The sequence below is a fragment of the Pavona decussata genome, unplaced genomic scaffold, assembly GCF_977016875.1.
Source record: "Pavona decussata unplaced genomic scaffold, jaPavDecu1.1 SCAFFOLD_135, whole genome shotgun sequence".
NCBI lineage: Eukaryota > Metazoa > Cnidaria > Anthozoa > Scleractinia > Agariciidae > Pavona > Pavona decussata.
In genome coordinates, this window is record NW_028145548.1 from 942,501 (window position 1) to 959,055 (window position 16,555).

General features: G+C 36.3%; 1 protein-coding gene across 1 annotated transcript; it reads right to left on the reverse strand.

Moving 5' to 3' along the window:
* Nucleotides 1-781: 781 nt before the first annotated feature.
* Nucleotides 782-14,311, reverse strand: LOC146467536 (adenylosuccinate synthetase isozyme 2-like). The gene is made up of 16 exons (XM_085125794.1): nucleotides 14,078-14,311; nucleotides 11,952-12,019; nucleotides 10,832-10,866; nucleotides 9,535-9,597; nucleotides 9,398-9,448; nucleotides 9,222-9,273; nucleotides 8,255-8,300; nucleotides 7,528-7,589; nucleotides 7,348-7,380; nucleotides 6,770-6,818; nucleotides 6,337-6,463; nucleotides 5,609-5,763; nucleotides 4,695-4,819; nucleotides 3,880-3,977; nucleotides 2,588-2,737; nucleotides 782-1,895 (listed from the first exon to the last, which is right to left on the reverse strand). The coding sequence occupies exons 1-16, from the start codon at nucleotides 14,225-14,227 to the stop codon at nucleotides 1,843-1,845; spliced, it is 1,317 nt and encodes a 438-aa protein (XP_084981920.1). The 5' UTR covers nucleotides 14,228-14,311; the 3' UTR covers nucleotides 782-1,842.
* Nucleotides 14,312-16,555: the final 2,244 nt, after the last annotated feature.

Sequence of the window (16,555 nt, forward strand, 5' to 3'; positions counted from 1 at the left end):
ATTATAGAACTGACTGTGACATTTATATGAAAAATCCTTGTCTATATAATCACAATCACAATCACGCAATCACATATGTGAAAGCATGTCCACCCTAAAAAGCTGGAACGCAGGTTTCGAGGAAAACCTTGACAAATCTTGTCGTACTCATGAGAATATTAAACTGGCCAAATGCAGAATTTCTAAGGAAAACTTGCTCGTGTAAAAACCGTCCAAGGGTCTATAAGGTCGACAGCACATGAGAAAACCAAAATTCCGTGAATCTTACCTGAAGTTCGTGTCTTACTTTCTAAAACGTCCTAACTTCGAAACTTTTATGAACTTTATATGGCCCATGTGACTTTTCCAAATCCCATTCAAATTTTACGGCTTTGTAAAAGTCAAAGCGCGTTGGAAAAATATATTTACTCACAAATACCCGGAAAACGCGTCATTACATAGCGGGAAAACCTTGTATTAATTCGCGATGTACTTCGAAGTTGGAACAATTCTTCGATTTCCTTATGAAGCGAATTGACAAAGTCTGACCCCAGTGATGCAAAGCACTCCAAAACACTGCCAAGTCGCGACACATTGCCATAACTGATTAAAAACTAGAGAATATTTTCCAAGCAGTAAGTTTAGTATCTCGTTCCACACGTTCAATTTAAGAGGTGCTAAGAAAATATGGAATGCAAAAAGAAAAATAAAATTAAACTGCGAGCAGAAAAAAGAAAGATGGCTTTTTGGATGGAGGGGTACCTCCCATGTAATCTTTCACAAATGCCCGCAATGTTTTCTTCCGACACTACTAATTTAATTCCCTTTCTACAATCTAAATGGCAGGAAAAGGTTGAAACTCTACTAGGATGCGACTTCCAGAAATAAATAATCTATAGCCTGCACTTCAAGCTAAGAGCACAATATTACAAATTTTAGAATTATGGAAATTGAACACACACTTTCTTCGACCAATACATTTAAAAAATACATACAATCATTGGTCCCCGCCTCAACCCACATTTATATAGCTGTTCAAACGTTTATCAGATTACTGATTGAAAGTTTTTCCTGTGTTGAACATTTACAAACATTACTTGCTAAAAAAGCTTTCTAAATATATTATGCGATGAAAATAAATTATTAAAACAATAAGACAAGCAAACACTGGCTTGGCTTTCACAAAGTTTACATTAAAGTATCCAAAGACATTATCCTTGTCTTATCACTGTCATTTGGGTCTTTTGGGAGGAATCTCAAGCATTGTAAAAGCTGGGCTTGCGAATGCAGCTGCCCCTATCATCACCTCTGCGCTACCCACAGTCTCTGAGGTTGATGAGTAACATTTCCACCGGTGTCACAACTTTAGCCTACAATTACAGTCGCTTCTAATTGCTGCAGTGGAACCTCGATTAAAGGGACCAAGGGACTAAGGAAGCTGGTTCGTTACATCGAGGTTTTGTTCCATACATTTTAAAAGCCAGGGCGGGCTGTAGAATATCGTTCGTTATACCGAGAACTTTATTGTATAGAGGTTCCACTGTATGTTGCCCATTCTGACTGGAAAGCGATGAAGGATGGTCCTATTTATAGAGTACATTGTATATGAAAGTTGTCACATCAATTGAAACGTTCCTTAAAAACTCAGAGACCGCACGTGTCTATTGTAGTTTGATTTGGAATCCTAATGGAGCCTGAAGTAGAAACTGAGGGCAGTCGTTTACCCTACTAATGAGTGCAAACTTGATCATCAACGTGGTTACATCTTAGTGCAAATAATAGTAAAAAAAGTGTCTAAAGACATTCCTGTAAGCTTATGGGAAGTCTGTAGCGATTATTTTGTTTTGACGATTGTTGATCTATCTAAAACAGAGATATCATGGCATCCCGTGCCTGTCCAACACCTACCCATTGGACTGAAAGAGAGAAAAAACAAAATACAATTAACGCAGAATGCAAATTGATTGATGTTATCTAGACCGTTTTTTTTCTTTCTTTCTTTTTTTTTCTGGGGGGAGGGGGAGGGGGGGCTACTAGTACTGCTAATATCCGCAAATCCACTGCCAATAGACAATGGGGCTACTGGTCGTAAATTAATTTTAGTTCAGAAACCTGGAACAGATTAGATCCCGCGATGAGGGAAGCAGAGTCACTGACTACTTTTAAACGTGAACTGTCAAAAGCCAATTTATGATCCTTTTAGTTCTACTTTTAACTTTTGTATGTATATTTTTTCATTTCTTGTTTCTATGATTAGGTTTTTATTTGTTCTTGGTAATTTTTTAGAGGACCCTTTGTAAACCACTTTTGTGATGTTGGCATCCTTATTAAAGATTACCCTCATAGAGCTTCTTTTCTACCTCCTTGTCAAATGGGGCGACATGCAACGCAACGTCTTACATGGTTGCTTGAGAGGACAACAGAACAATGTTCAATGCAGCTGCAGGTTTTAAGGGTTCAGTGAAAACAGAGCTTTTGAAAGGTCGGGGCTACTGAGTCAAAAACTTTCCACAAAATGCACATCTCTTCAGAGGCATGTTTTACCAATTTTTCTCTTATTGCCTTTGCTCTTCAATGATTATATCCACAACATGGTGTTGAACCTTACCTGGAATTTGCGCAATTTCTTCAATTTTCCTGATATAAGCTTGAGCGTTGGCTGGCAATTCACTGAACGTTCTACAGTGTGCAATACTAGTCATCCAACCAGGCAGGGTGATGTAATCAACTTCAACTTCATCCAAAACCTCCACAGAAGCTGCAATCATCAATACAAAATAGAAAACGTATTGCTTTGTGAAAGAGTGAAAGATGTCACATATGGAGCTCGGAAGATACAAGTACAGTAAGTTGGCTAATTATTTAAGACTTTTAACGGAAACTGAAAACAAACAGAGAGGCAAACAAAAACAAAATACACACACAAAAAAGGTTACCAATTTGTTAGAAGAGAGGGATCTTTGAAAGTGTCGAACTAATTGGGTCAGTCATTAGAAGACAGTTTAGACGGTATTTAACAAAACCAAGTTCTAAACCATTTTCAATTTTGCCAACAATCATAATTATCCAAACATTGTCTACTGCCGACGGTAATAAGAAGGCTTGCATCAAAGACTAGAAACTATTTACCTACTTAAAATAAACCACTTATAAACAGATTTGGAGGCCCACTGATTGTCTTAAGCCGGGGCCTAAGTTAGACTCTAACTATACTATAACTAGACTCTAACTAGACTCTAACTAGACTCTAACTATACTATAACTAGACTCTAACTAGACTATCACTAGACTATAACTGGCCCATTGAGTACAGTTTCTCCTTTTACTACCGCGCATCTCGAGATGGCCCGAGATACACAGGTTTCTCAAGGAAGATGCCTACTAGTACCAGTATCATTGAAGGTATTCAGCTCCTGACAACTACATACATGTGTGTCTTGGATATGAGTAATGAATGCCCTTATATTACTTGGCCGTATTCAGCTCTTCAAAAGTCATTAATCATTCATAAGCCCATCGACCTATCAAATGGTTGATAATACATCACGTGCAGTTGTTTTAAAACACGATAAAACCTCCTCCTTATTAGTATGCGGTGTTTAATGTTTTTACTCGTATGCTAATTTCCAACGTTCACAAGAGCATCATTGTTATGAACTCTCTTGACACACGCTTTTGAAGCCTTTTAAAAAACTCGTAGCGCGTGTTTTATCGGGTCTAAAACCACTCGGCTGCGCCTCGTGGTTTTAAATCCCGATAAAACACTGCTGCTCGTGTTTTAAACATTACATAATTTATCGTATGAGTGCTGAAGTCACAGGACAACCACAACACTGCCATCATCCTGTTGTGACTGATTAATTAAAAGAAAACAATGTGTTTAATAGATATGCTCCTTACCAGGAAAGGATTCTAGCACTTTCCCTTTGTGTTTGTATGACACTCCGATCTTCACTTCCTCAAAGGTATCCAAGACATCGAGCTTGGCTATCACAAGGCTGCCAAAACAAATTAAAAAATGTAGGTTAAATACTGTGCTCAGTTTTTTCAATGTCAAAAATTAATTCTAAATTTTAATTTAACTATAAAAGTTAACGTTAAAAAAAAAAAACGACGTTTCGACGGTCCGTCAGTCATTTTCAAGTTCAAGATAAGAAGTAAAATTAGCATATGCTTACATACAATAATTGTGAAAGGACTAATGAGATACTCCAAGACATCTACATGGAAACAATAGAAGAAAATAACAGTGTGAATGATAAAAAAAAAAAGGAACGCTAGAAACGATAAAGGTATTTAAAAGTGAAATAATTAAACAAAAAACTTCGCACGGATCGAGTCGCATTGCTTATTCAGTTTCGACTTTAGGTCGCGAATAAAAAAAACATCTCGAAGATCAAGCAGTCGAGTTTGCTCTGGCACATTTTTAGGATTTTAAAGTTGCTTGAACTTGAAAATGACCGTCGGACGGTCGATACGTCGTGCTTTTTTAACGTTAAATTTTATAGTTAAATCCGTTTCCAAAAAATTGTTGATTCGTAAATTTTAATTATACTTGTGCCCACATTTACACGTTACATTTATCCCAAAAATGTAAGCCCTTCTCACTTCTGATGATAAGCAGGCTTACTGAATTAGCATGTGTAGAACTCTTTCCTTTCTGAGAGTGTGGGAGGGGCAGATGACTTTTGAATAACAATATTGTTTAAATGTACCTTGTAAAATTGTTAATCATGTGAGAATACTTGATCATCACAAGATCAAGCCAGCCACATCGCCTTTTCCTGCCAGTCGTAACTCCAAACTCCTTTCCTATCTGTTGCATCTTTTCTCCAAGTTCCTAGATTGAAATAAAAAGCTCTCATCTATCATCATATAAGCCTTGTACAAAATTTTACAGATGTTGCCCTGACACGACAACCAGTCTCTGTGCCAAAATGGAGCTTATTTGGAGCAATTTTGATTTTAAGGAAAAAAAAATTCACTTACGCCACTCTTGATCCAACCCCTTAAATTACTTCCAGGCACATGTATGCACGTACACTGTACACTGCAGTTCTAAGCCCCTTCAGTATTAACGTACTAGTGTTCTATCACGAATGCCGTTCTCTGATTGGCTACGCTACTTGCTATCTATTCTGTGATAGATAGTGAGTAGCGGTTTTCAACAAAATGGCAGCCGCTTCCTCCCGTTTCCGAAGTGTCTGCGATAAGGATATACTTAGATAATTTACTTGTTTAGTTTTGAACGACAAGTAGATTTATACTGAAACAATTAGATTATTCGCTCTCGATTTCTATGCATGATAGCTGATTTGGGCTGTGCCCTCATCAGCTATCACGCGATAGAAATCTCGAGCTCATAATCTAATTGTTAAATGGACCTTTTTCATAAATGGCGGCCGATTTATTATTTTTTTCAATATATGTTAATTAGCCCTACTAACCTCATTTCAGCGTAAAAATTCTTTTGAATTTTGCCCATGCTGACGAGGCTAGTAAGGCTAATTTTCATGAAAACAAAAGAATAATTCATCGGCTGCCTTTTATGAAAAAGGTCTATTCCTCAGTTGGGGAGAAGGGAACGATGATGGCATGTACTTCTAAGAAATGCAAACACATAGCTTACATTCTTAAGCTCTGTTGGGAATCCTCCAAGGCCAACACGTGTCGTGTAAGCCTTAGTCACACCATAAACATTGCCAATTGCTGTTGGAGGAATGCCGAGCCCAGTACATACTGCACCCACTGCACAGTTGGAGGATGTAACATATGGATATGTACCTGGAAGAAAAAATTAAATTTAGCTACAATTAAAGGGGCTTTTTCTACATGTTACCATGACAACACCAAACTCGCCTCTAAAGGTAGTGTGTACCTTACCTGAACATGTATTTAGTGCTTACACATGTCTGAAAATTGTGACACATGAAACTAGAATCTAGAATTCTTGGGCTTAATATAATTATTTAATTAGTGACCATCCCAGAATTTTTGTGTTTATACGTGTTTTTACATGTACCATAATTAGTTATAAATTCTATGCAAGTTCAGAGACCACTTTGAATGCCATTATCACACAGAACACCTTTACTGTACATGTAGCTACAGTCATGAAGCACTTCGGCACTTTCCCAGCTCAAAATTACTAGCCTTGGATCTTGAATCTGGAGTTGAGGTACACCAAACAAGTGCATATGCAAGGCTTGGGTTTGAAGTTTTCAACAAGGGTCTTGGAGTCTTGGCAATTCTTGAATTTACTATTCTTGTCCCTAACCTTGAAGCAGGTATTTCAAGCTAGGAGTTACTGTCTTGAGTTTCCGACCAAACTGTCACAAATTACGCATTTCAACTCACCAAAGTCAATATCCAACATCAGTGCATTAGCACCCTCCACTATAATGTTTGCTGACTCATTCTGTAAGGCTTTGTGCATGTAACTCACTGTGTCACAAACAAGTGGACGAATCTTTTCTGCATAGTGCTACGAACAAAACGCAAAACATTATTTTAATACATAGATTTTTAATATATAAGATATTACAATAAAGTATTATTTACAGTATTTAATACTGTAAACTGTTAAAATTATAAATAGAAATAGAAATATTTATAGGTTACATTTATTTTTTTCATTTTTGCTCAGATTGACACTTTCTGCATAAATTATGGCCTGCAATAAATAATTATTTGACCCCATTTGAAACATTGACCCACATTTTTCCCTGTTTGGGCCATCAGCAGTGTTCAGCCTGGGTACCTGGTCTGAATAAAGCCTAAGAAAACCTACCTTGTATTTCTCAAGCTCTTCTTCAACATTTGTACTGAGGTCTGGATACCTGTTGGTAAATGGACGTTTTTAAAACCATTAAAATATGAAAGGTTTTCCAGTAAAGCCACTGACAATAAATTATTATACAGTACTGACTTTCCAAATTGTCAAGCACAAGGGATGTACATGGATTGTACATGTATGTACATGTACCAGTGTACCTAGGTTCAATTCCTGGACACAGCATCAGAATGTGGGTTGAGTTTGTTGTTGGTTCTCGTCCTTGCTCTGAGAGGTTTTTCTTCGGGTACTTCGGTTTCCCCCTCTCATAAAAAACCAACATTTCCAAATTCCAATTTGATCTGAAAAGTATTCCCAAACTGTAAATTGCATTGTTTTGATCATCTTGTCAATTGGAATTATGCCAATACAAATTTACAAAATTTTGTTAAACAGGATCTGTTGGTGTTCAGTTATTACTATATTTTTGAATTTCACAAAATTAAATTACAATGTTTTACATACATGTACAAGTACATGCACATACACATTGCAGTTAACTAATAAATTTTTATCAAACTTAGCAAAATACTCACAGTCTTTGAAAATGTGATACCAATCCTCTGAACCTGCCACATGAACAAAGAATCATAGATCAAAACTACAACTTAAATTAATGGCCTGAAATAACTAAATATATGATTTTTTTGGTGATATCAATTTACAATGCACAGTGCATATCTGTCAAAGAAATACATGTATTATACACTTCTCACCTTTTCTCAAAAATCTCGAAATCTCCAACCAAGTCACAAATTCTTAGACCAATCCTTTGTGCCTTATAATGAAAAGAAACAAAAATACTTAATAACTATCTCTTGTCTACTGCTCATCGAGAAGCAATAACTTGAAGTTACCTGTACTTACATTACATGCATAATTACCTGTACGCACATGTATTGTACAGTTTGTTCTTGTTAAGAATGACAATAATGCATTAAATCTGTACAAACCAACCAAACAAACCAATAGGTTGTTTTATCATTCGATCCAGTCATAATTTCAGCCACACAGTTTTCTTCCTCTACACACAAAAAGCAAATGAAGGACAGAAATCCCAAAACTAGTGATCATGTATTGACATCAAGGTCTTACTATCCCCTCATCTCCCATCTTGCACTGTCTTGTATTCAACGGGAATTAGACATTTTTATTTTTCAAACCCGTGGAAGAAAAAATAATCTGGGATTTTTTTTTCCAATTTCATACATGAAGAAGAAGATTTGATCAAGCAAATGCAAAATTAATTTTTGTCATATACACTTTTACAATACAAACTTGGTTTCCTCCCTGGAAATAAACATTATTATAGCACAGTAAGTCAAATTTTAAATTAGAAACATTTAATAACATTTATTGTAAATTACAGAATTCAAAATGTTGTACAGTACATGAAAATGAATAATTAAAGCTACATGTATCTATAAGTAATAACTTGAATACCTTTGAAGCATAGGTGGGTCCAATTCCCTTCTTTGTGGTACCCAAACTACAGTAAGGTAGATATGAAAAACAAAAAAAAAACAAAAAAATTGATACAGCTGTATCTGAAGATGAAGAGTGGTCCATCACTAAAATTACTTCACATGTGACTATTGCTTCTTCCAAGTTTACTTTGTTGTGTTTTTGAAAAACATGCAAATAATTCAGTTACTGAATAAAACAGATTTACAACTGTAACATGAATGAAGTTCAATCAAAAATTAAGAAAGACATACATGTACATGTACAGCTGTACCACTCAGCACATTAAATTAAAAGCTAGGAACAGAGAAACAATCTGGATTCTTTAGTCCTTGACGTGAGTCAAACCCATGACCATTGTCATAACCACTGAACTACAGTATAGAGAGACAAACACAAACCCTAACAAATCAATGACCTACATGTAGCTCACCCTACAGTGTACATGTATTTGTAATTCTGTTTGTAACTCAGTACTTAGTAACTGAGCATCTGATTATAGTATTCAATAAGACTTGAGCATGTGACAAGGAAAAAATCTGGGCTCCCAACAGCAAACAAACCCATGACCTTCGGCACAGAGCTCGGAAATATTTGCTTGAGCCATTTCTACTGCTTAGGGGAGCATATGGCTTTTCCCTAAAAACAGGGACTTGGTAGTTTTGGCTTTTAATCCACCACTACAGTGTAGTTTAGCCTTTGAAGCTTGACCCGAGCTCCATTACTGTTCATTTTTCAGGGTTCAAGACAGGCTTTCATCGCCACCATAGTGGCCACGGGGGATAAAGACCCCACTGCACCATGCCCTAGCTGGCAGAATTGCCCAGGATGAATGAGGGGGAACGTAAAGTTGGATGTTGAAGCCCTGGTCGTTATGTTGTTATGTATAAGTGCTATACTAATTTTTTGTCATCCCAGAACAAAAAGGATTTCTTATTTAACTTACCCTCCCTTGCCACCTTCTCTCAACTTGTCTGATTCCTGATGTAAGTCAAGCACTACAAGAACAAAACTTCTCACTCAACATAAATTTTCTGGGATAAAAGATTTATTTTATTTTATACAACAAAAATTAATAAGTAACAGAAAAAGAAGAAAGAGGTATATGGACAAATGTCTCACCTATATGAGCTCTGTCAGAGACTAGAAGTCTTCCGTGCCAGTCTGTCACTCCTGCAAATAGCGTTTTGCATTAAGATAGTGACTTTTTTTAATTCAATAGATTTTTCGGCTGCATTGAACAATGTTCCTGTTGTTACCTTTTGCTTCAAGTTCCTTTAGCTCTTCAAAAAACTGGGGTACGTGAATTACCACACCATTACCTAACAAATAAAAGAAAAACAAAGTACATGTACATTACCAATTGAGCTTTCAAAGACATACTCAAGGGCAAAAACTAAGTGGTACTGCAAAGAAAAGTTATATACTCATCAAAGCCATCTTGAAGAAGATACATGTACATTAGATAATAATTATTTATTTGTGTTAGTCTCATAACTAAGACGTACATGCAGTACTCTACCTCTCTTCAGCCATGAGCCAAATCAATACCAATATTAAAATTATTAATGTTGGTACAGTGTAACATCAAGTGCATTTTAATACGATAAATTAATATAACTTTATTTAATACTGACAACGATGATGACGATGACGATGTGATATATAGGTTCTTATTATTTATATAAAAACCAATGAAATACCAGGTGAGATTTTGTATGAAAACATGATATCTTCACAAGTGAAAATACAATGTAGCATGTTATCTTCACAAGTGAAAAGATCACCATTGCTATGGATACATAATAAATCATGCCTTTTGCAATTACATTTGGTAAATATTGCATTTGGTGCTTATATAAAACACAGAACATTACATGGCCATTTGGAGATAAGAAATTTCTCTTCTCGTCTTGAAAAGATAATATTTCACTCATTCGCTGCATTCACTTGTGAAATATAATTTTTTCAACGCTCGAAAGAGCAATTTTGTATCTCTGTGAGGTCATCTAATATCCTCTATTTCTAGCATGTTAAGGGTGGTGCCTACTAATACAGAAGTATTTTTACATAGCTTATGACTATTCAGGAAAAGCAGATCTCAGCAGGGGCCAGTGGAATCCAAAAAAAATTGGAGGTAACCATGCATTGTATAGAGATAATTAAGCAGAAATAATTTTAAAAAGTGATAAAATACAAAGCAATGTATGGCATTTTTTTCCATATTGAAGCTTAATAATCTCTGAAAAATGCATGGTTACCCCCAATTTTCTTTTTGGATACCAACAGCACTTGCTAAGTTCTGCTGTCTCCATCTGTAGTATTAAACCGCAAAAAACATCCCTGTATTAGTGGGCACCATCCATAGGAAACTTGAGTATCTCGAGATGCGCAGAATGTACGTGCAGTAACAAAAGTAAGCACCATCCTTACAACAGTCACAAAGAACTAACAATAAAAATTATCAAGATGAAAAATAAAGACTGTAGTTTATTAAAATATTAATGTCAGTTAAACTCAAAATTACTGCTGTCAATAGGAACTGTTACAACTTACCAATGACACTAACAGCCTTTGGTTGTATTAACCCACTGAAACCAGAAAAGAAACACAAAGATCATGCAGCTTTATATTGCATACAATATTAATGTCCATGTACATGTAAGATGTCTTCCTATTCAAGAAGTCCTTAGAGGTGCTTGACGTGTATATTGTGGTTTAAATTTTTTTTGGTTTAAAATTTTTTGTGTAGTATTCACTACCATAATCCGAGACATACATTGTAGGGAAATAAAAGTCAAACTGGTTTGAAAACGTTTAAACCAAAAGCAATTTTGAACCACAAACACATGTATAGAAACCTATATGGGTACAGCTGTACTCAGAAAATCAACTCATTGTAAATTGTTATTGTAATTCCCGATTATATTGAACTGTATTTTAATCCCCCCATCATTAGTTATTAAGTTACAGTAATTGTAGTTTTATTCTATTTAAATTTATGATAAATATAAGTTAATTAGAAACAAAATTACATGACTTGTGACTATTGATGGCTAGAAAGGAAAAAAAGCAAATAAATAGAACCTCTTAATCACTTAGATACTGCAAATGATTTGAACCCGGGAGTCAACTATTAAATAATTTATGATCATCCGGGTGAGTATAGTCCTGAGATCATAGCCCATGCTGGTTTTTGGACATAAAATTCAAGGAGTATTCAAGGAGTATTCAAGCACTAGCAAAAACTGAGTTTTCAAGGAGTATTCAAAGCAAGTTTACTTTGTCTTGCACTACATGTATGTTTCGAAATGTTTTGGTCAATAGCAACTTTAAAAAAGCTCTCCCGGATATAAAATGCATTTTAAGAGACAATCATAAATAGAACATATTAAATTTACTCATTTATTATCAAATCTGTAATAATTCACAAACAAGGAAGCATAACAATTTCAATTTTAAGGAGTTTTCATTTTCATTGCACTTTCAGCAAAAATTCTTCTTTTCGAGGACTTTTCAAGCGCCCTTGAAATCTTAAATTAAATTTCAGGGCTTTTCAAGGACTTCAAGGACTAGCTTAGTTTGTTAATACCAATTGAATATTTGCTGTACTACATGTTCATGTACATGCATGCATGAAGAGTCACTTGTTAATTTTTTTCCTCATAAATCTCACCTTGGAACCATATGAAAAAAATATTTCTTTGATCCAACAACAACTGTATGGCCAGCATTATTTCCACCCTAAAACAACAAAAAAATTTTTTTTATACACAAGCAATTGTAAACCCTCCAATCCAAACTAACTTATGCTGTGAGCAGAGACTGTTTCAAACTTCCCATTGTTTCTCTAGAAGAAGATTGAAGGGGACTCTTCTCACATGTAAACAAAAATGGGGCTCCCAGAAAAATTTAATAGCTCCTTTACAGGTATCTACAGCTAGCAAAAATATTAAAGCTTATATGTAATGAAATATTGCTGTTGTTGTCTGAGCTGAAAGAAAGGTGTAGTGCATGTACGACCATGAAAGAAATTAACAATGAAAAATCACAACAATTGGATTGCAAATGTCCAGAAACTTTGTATTACATGTACTACAGCTGTACCTAAAAAAACAAATAAGCCATAACATACCATTTTCTTCTTACTAACAATTAAACTTATTTTCTGCTCATTAAGAAAATAATTTAGGAGAAGGATGTTTATACAAGTGTAACAGCCTAACCCCATACTTAACTGGGGTTGAAAAATATCTCCACGGGTGATGATTTCCATTGTTTCACAGTATGTGATTGGCTGTACTTGTCACAAGAGTCAATGCCGATTGGTCTCTCTGGACAAAGGCAATTTGCTGACGAACGGAAATGGCTGTTCGAATCAGCAGATGTCATGGGGCAGGAATGTGTGATGAACCCTTAAGAACGTCTGCGTGAGAAGCTAGAACAGCACTCACTCTGATTCACTTTATGCTCGCCATAATAGACCCTTATCACTTGGCGGCCATGTTGAGTCTCGGGAGAATACATGTAAAAAGCTTTGTTTTTGCATGGTAAGCCTTGCACAAATGTGAATTGCCATGCAAAAACAAAGCTTTTTATTCTCCTGAGACTCAACATGGCCACTGTGTGATAAAGGTCTATAAGCATCTTTTGGGAATACAGGAATTGAATAATATATGCTTACCAAAACCTCTGGCCGGATGGCCAAGTCTATAGAAACTTAAATTATAAATTTTAACCAATTTTTGCCTTTCCTCATCATATATAAGAAGTCAATTTTAGCTCAACTAATTCTAACTCCAAGTAAGCATATAATAGGGCACAATTTAACTGGAACACCATTTGACTGCTTTGACGCTATCCCTCATGCATGCATTATGATCAGCAGGCATGCGTGGAACGGGTCAGAAACCTGTATGCATTTAATAATTGAATGGCATCTGAGATTAGATGCAATTATTACCATAGCAATAATAGTAGAACAATTAACCCAGCCATGTAAGAAAATTATACTTCTAGGCGCGTTCTATATTATGGAAATGAATGACGAAAGCGAAAGTGTCTTTATTGATTATACAATGTAAGCTTTATAAATCAGGATGTAACACACATCGACAATTCCAATACTCCATCAAAATTGATATGAATTAATTGATTAATATCGAAAATCGATAAAAATCGATTGCCAGATTATTTGTGATTATCGATATTGATCGATTTCATTAATCAAATTACTATTAGTATCGATTTTGTTTGACAATATCAGAGACGGAAAGCTACTGTTTTTCATTGGCATAAGTGTAAATGGGAAGATACGTAAGTTGTATCAAACCTGAGCTATACTTCGTTTGAACAATCGTTTGTCTGCTAGGTGTAACTCTTAACACTACTGTTTCGATCAAATTGCCTTCCTGGGTAGATTATGAGCGGTTGTTTCTCGCGGTATCCTTGGACAGTTTCTCAAAATCGATAGAAATCGATTTCTGATGCCCAAACGTCTGTGATTATCGATTTTGATCGATTACTTTGCTTAATCGATTGATTATTATCGAGTAATATCAATTTATCGATTAGGTTTCCGATGATCGATTTCGATCGATGTGTTACGTCCTGTATAAATAAACCTAATTTCCAACGATACGATCAGTAGTTACATGTACATCCACTGTTCCCGAAAACTTGAGACAGATCAAAAGTCTTGGCGTTTTAGGCCAAACATCTATCATGTAATACACAATATGAATTATAGACGCCTTTGTTTCAAAGGATCTGTGATAAGTAAGTTAGTTTTCGATTCCATACCTGACAACGGCACACCAAATCGGCGTTCGTCGACAAGATGTCCACCAACTTGCCCTTTCCTTCGTCACCCCACTGCGCTCCTAAAACTACCGTGACCTTCGCTCCTGATTTCCGTTGCGAGGTTCCAGGTCCATTGTGCAAGGCTGACATGGCGAAAAAGGACAGGATTTGACAAAACAAACCGAAGTTCTTGCACGTGCAAAGCGGTTTCGATTCCGCGCCAAATGGTTTTAGAAGTCGGCTTGGTAGCCAGGTCATAAGAATTGACTCGCCGGCTGAGAAGGTGGGGAGGGTGGGGAGAAGCACTCTCTTCTTGCCCCCAGTCCATTCTCAAACAAAAATTAATACGAAAAATGAAGAACTCAAGAACCGTTTGTTCTTTTCTGTTTGTAGCTTTGTTTCCTGGTTTAGATTACATTACTCACAAAGCGCCATTCACATTTCACTCATGTGAAACTGGTGAAGGGCATGTAAAGCGCGTTTTTTGGCTGTGAAACGGTTGCTCAAACCCGTAAGGAGTTAACCGTAACAGAGTCACTTTTCGTTTGCAAAAGTTCAGTTTGGAGCTAGTTAAATCATCTCAATTCTCGGAGTCAAGAACAGAAGTTAGTAACAGGTGCAAAACTTTCAGATTTATTTTTATCCCAGGGTCCGGTTGTGTAAATATCCAATGCAAAGTGGCCGTACTGGCCGAGCCTTCAGAAATCGTCCCTTGTACGTATACTACGAAGGATTTTCTGGCGCGCTATATTGGATCACTCCGTTGAAGGCAGTTTATTGAGGATACAGGGGGACGTAACAAGAACGCTAGGAAATCCTTCGGAAGGCAGGGAACGCATGCTGATGCTGAACTGGGAAACCCTGAAAGAAGACTAAGGACTCTTGGTTGTACTTGCAATTCTCTAGTTGAAGTAATGGTCTTGATAAAATTTGTCTTAATTTGCCAGAATGCCGGCTGTAGTATATTGATCAGTATACACTGAGTAACTAAGGCACTGTAGGAAAGTAAATCTACGGCATGATCAGTGAAAGAACTGGTCCTGAGTAAAAGTAAATTAAGTCTCTGTACATGATATAAGTATTTGTATTTTCAATAAAGATCATTATGCACATTGCAATCAATGAAGAGATGACTTAATTATAATTACCTCCCGAGTCGGTAGTAACATATGAGTACACCACAGCAGCAGTTGCAGTCAATCAACAATTTAATCAATGATAATCAAATGATAATCAATTTCAGACGAAAATGACAAAATCTACGTTTACTTTCAGACCAACACCTCACAAACCACACCCTTCAGGGCAGCATATACATGTAACTTACAAAGTACATCATGGATGGTGGAGTGCCAACTGATAAGTTGATTATATGAAAAATTATCACACTCCACATCTCAGCGTTCATCCTACTTTCTCATGATACGTGTAACCAGGCCTGTTGATGAAATTCTTAGGATCCTGGTCTTTAGTCACGCCATTTAGCTCGCACGCCTTTATTGGTATGTCTGTGGTATACTCAAAGTTGAACGAGAGGCACTGGTAGTCATCTTGGCACTTCTGAAAACACTGCATGACGTCACTGACCTCGTGTTGAGACCGAGGGTGACTGAAGAGTGCGTGATCTACATCGTCAAGTGTTGCTTGGAAAATCCCTGTTAAGAGGATAAAGTAACGAGTAAAGTCTAAGCAACAACCGGGGACGATAATCCTGCTGGTATACGTTGGATCAATTGTTGATCTGATCGGCTTAACAAATGCAAATGATAAGATAAGCAGAGAGAAATACAACGTAGAATTGCGTTTTAGAGCGTACTTTATTTCGGCTGGCCAAACCAGCCTTCTTCAGAATTTGCATTTGGACATACGCTTATATTACAAGTATTTGCGCAATAGTGGACTGAACTACGTAAAACTAAAGTGATTGACAGTATAAAAGATGAAGCAAATGAAATAATAATAATAATAATAATAATAATAATAATAATAATAATAATAATAAAAAGAAAAAAAAAAGAAAAAAGCTGGTAAATATCTTCGCGAATATTAAGGCCATGTGGAAGAAGTGTTCTGCCTTTTGAGATTGAAAAGGCTTCCCTGGCCTTACGGATTGAGTCTCGGTTAGAGTAGACTTTTTCTATGGGGATTAATTGCATGTCATTAGCGACAAGTAATGCTTGCTAGAGTCCAATTGCCAGAAACTCTTGATACTAGTAACTCCCGGGCTACTCCTGGTTGTTTTCGATGCAACAACAGAAACTGCACCACCTGTCCCCACACTGAACACGGCCGTAATCAGTATACCTAATTGTTCTACTGGTGAGAGTTACAAAATCAAATCTCATATAACATGTGATACTTTCAATGTTATCTACATGATTCGATGTCGGCTATGTAATCTACAGTATATTGAGGAGACCAAGCGTCGCCTTAAAGACCGTTTTAATGAACAAAGACGTCCTGTACTCAAATCTACTA

Excerpts from the sequence above, each read along its gene's own strand:
- LOC146467536 (XM_085125794.1), bottom strand. The coding sequence starts at position 14,227 with ATGTCAGCCTTGCACAATGGACCTGGAACCTCGCAACGGAAATCAGGA. Across the intron at positions 7,590-8,254 it reads GACCCACCTATGCTTCAAAG|GCACAAAGGATTGGTCTAAG; the intron begins GTATTCAAGTTA and ends TTTCATTATAAG. Across the intron at positions 5,764-6,336 it reads GATGTTGGATATTGACTTTG|GTACATATCCATATGTTACA; the intron begins GTGAGTTGAAAT and ends TTTTTCTTCCAG.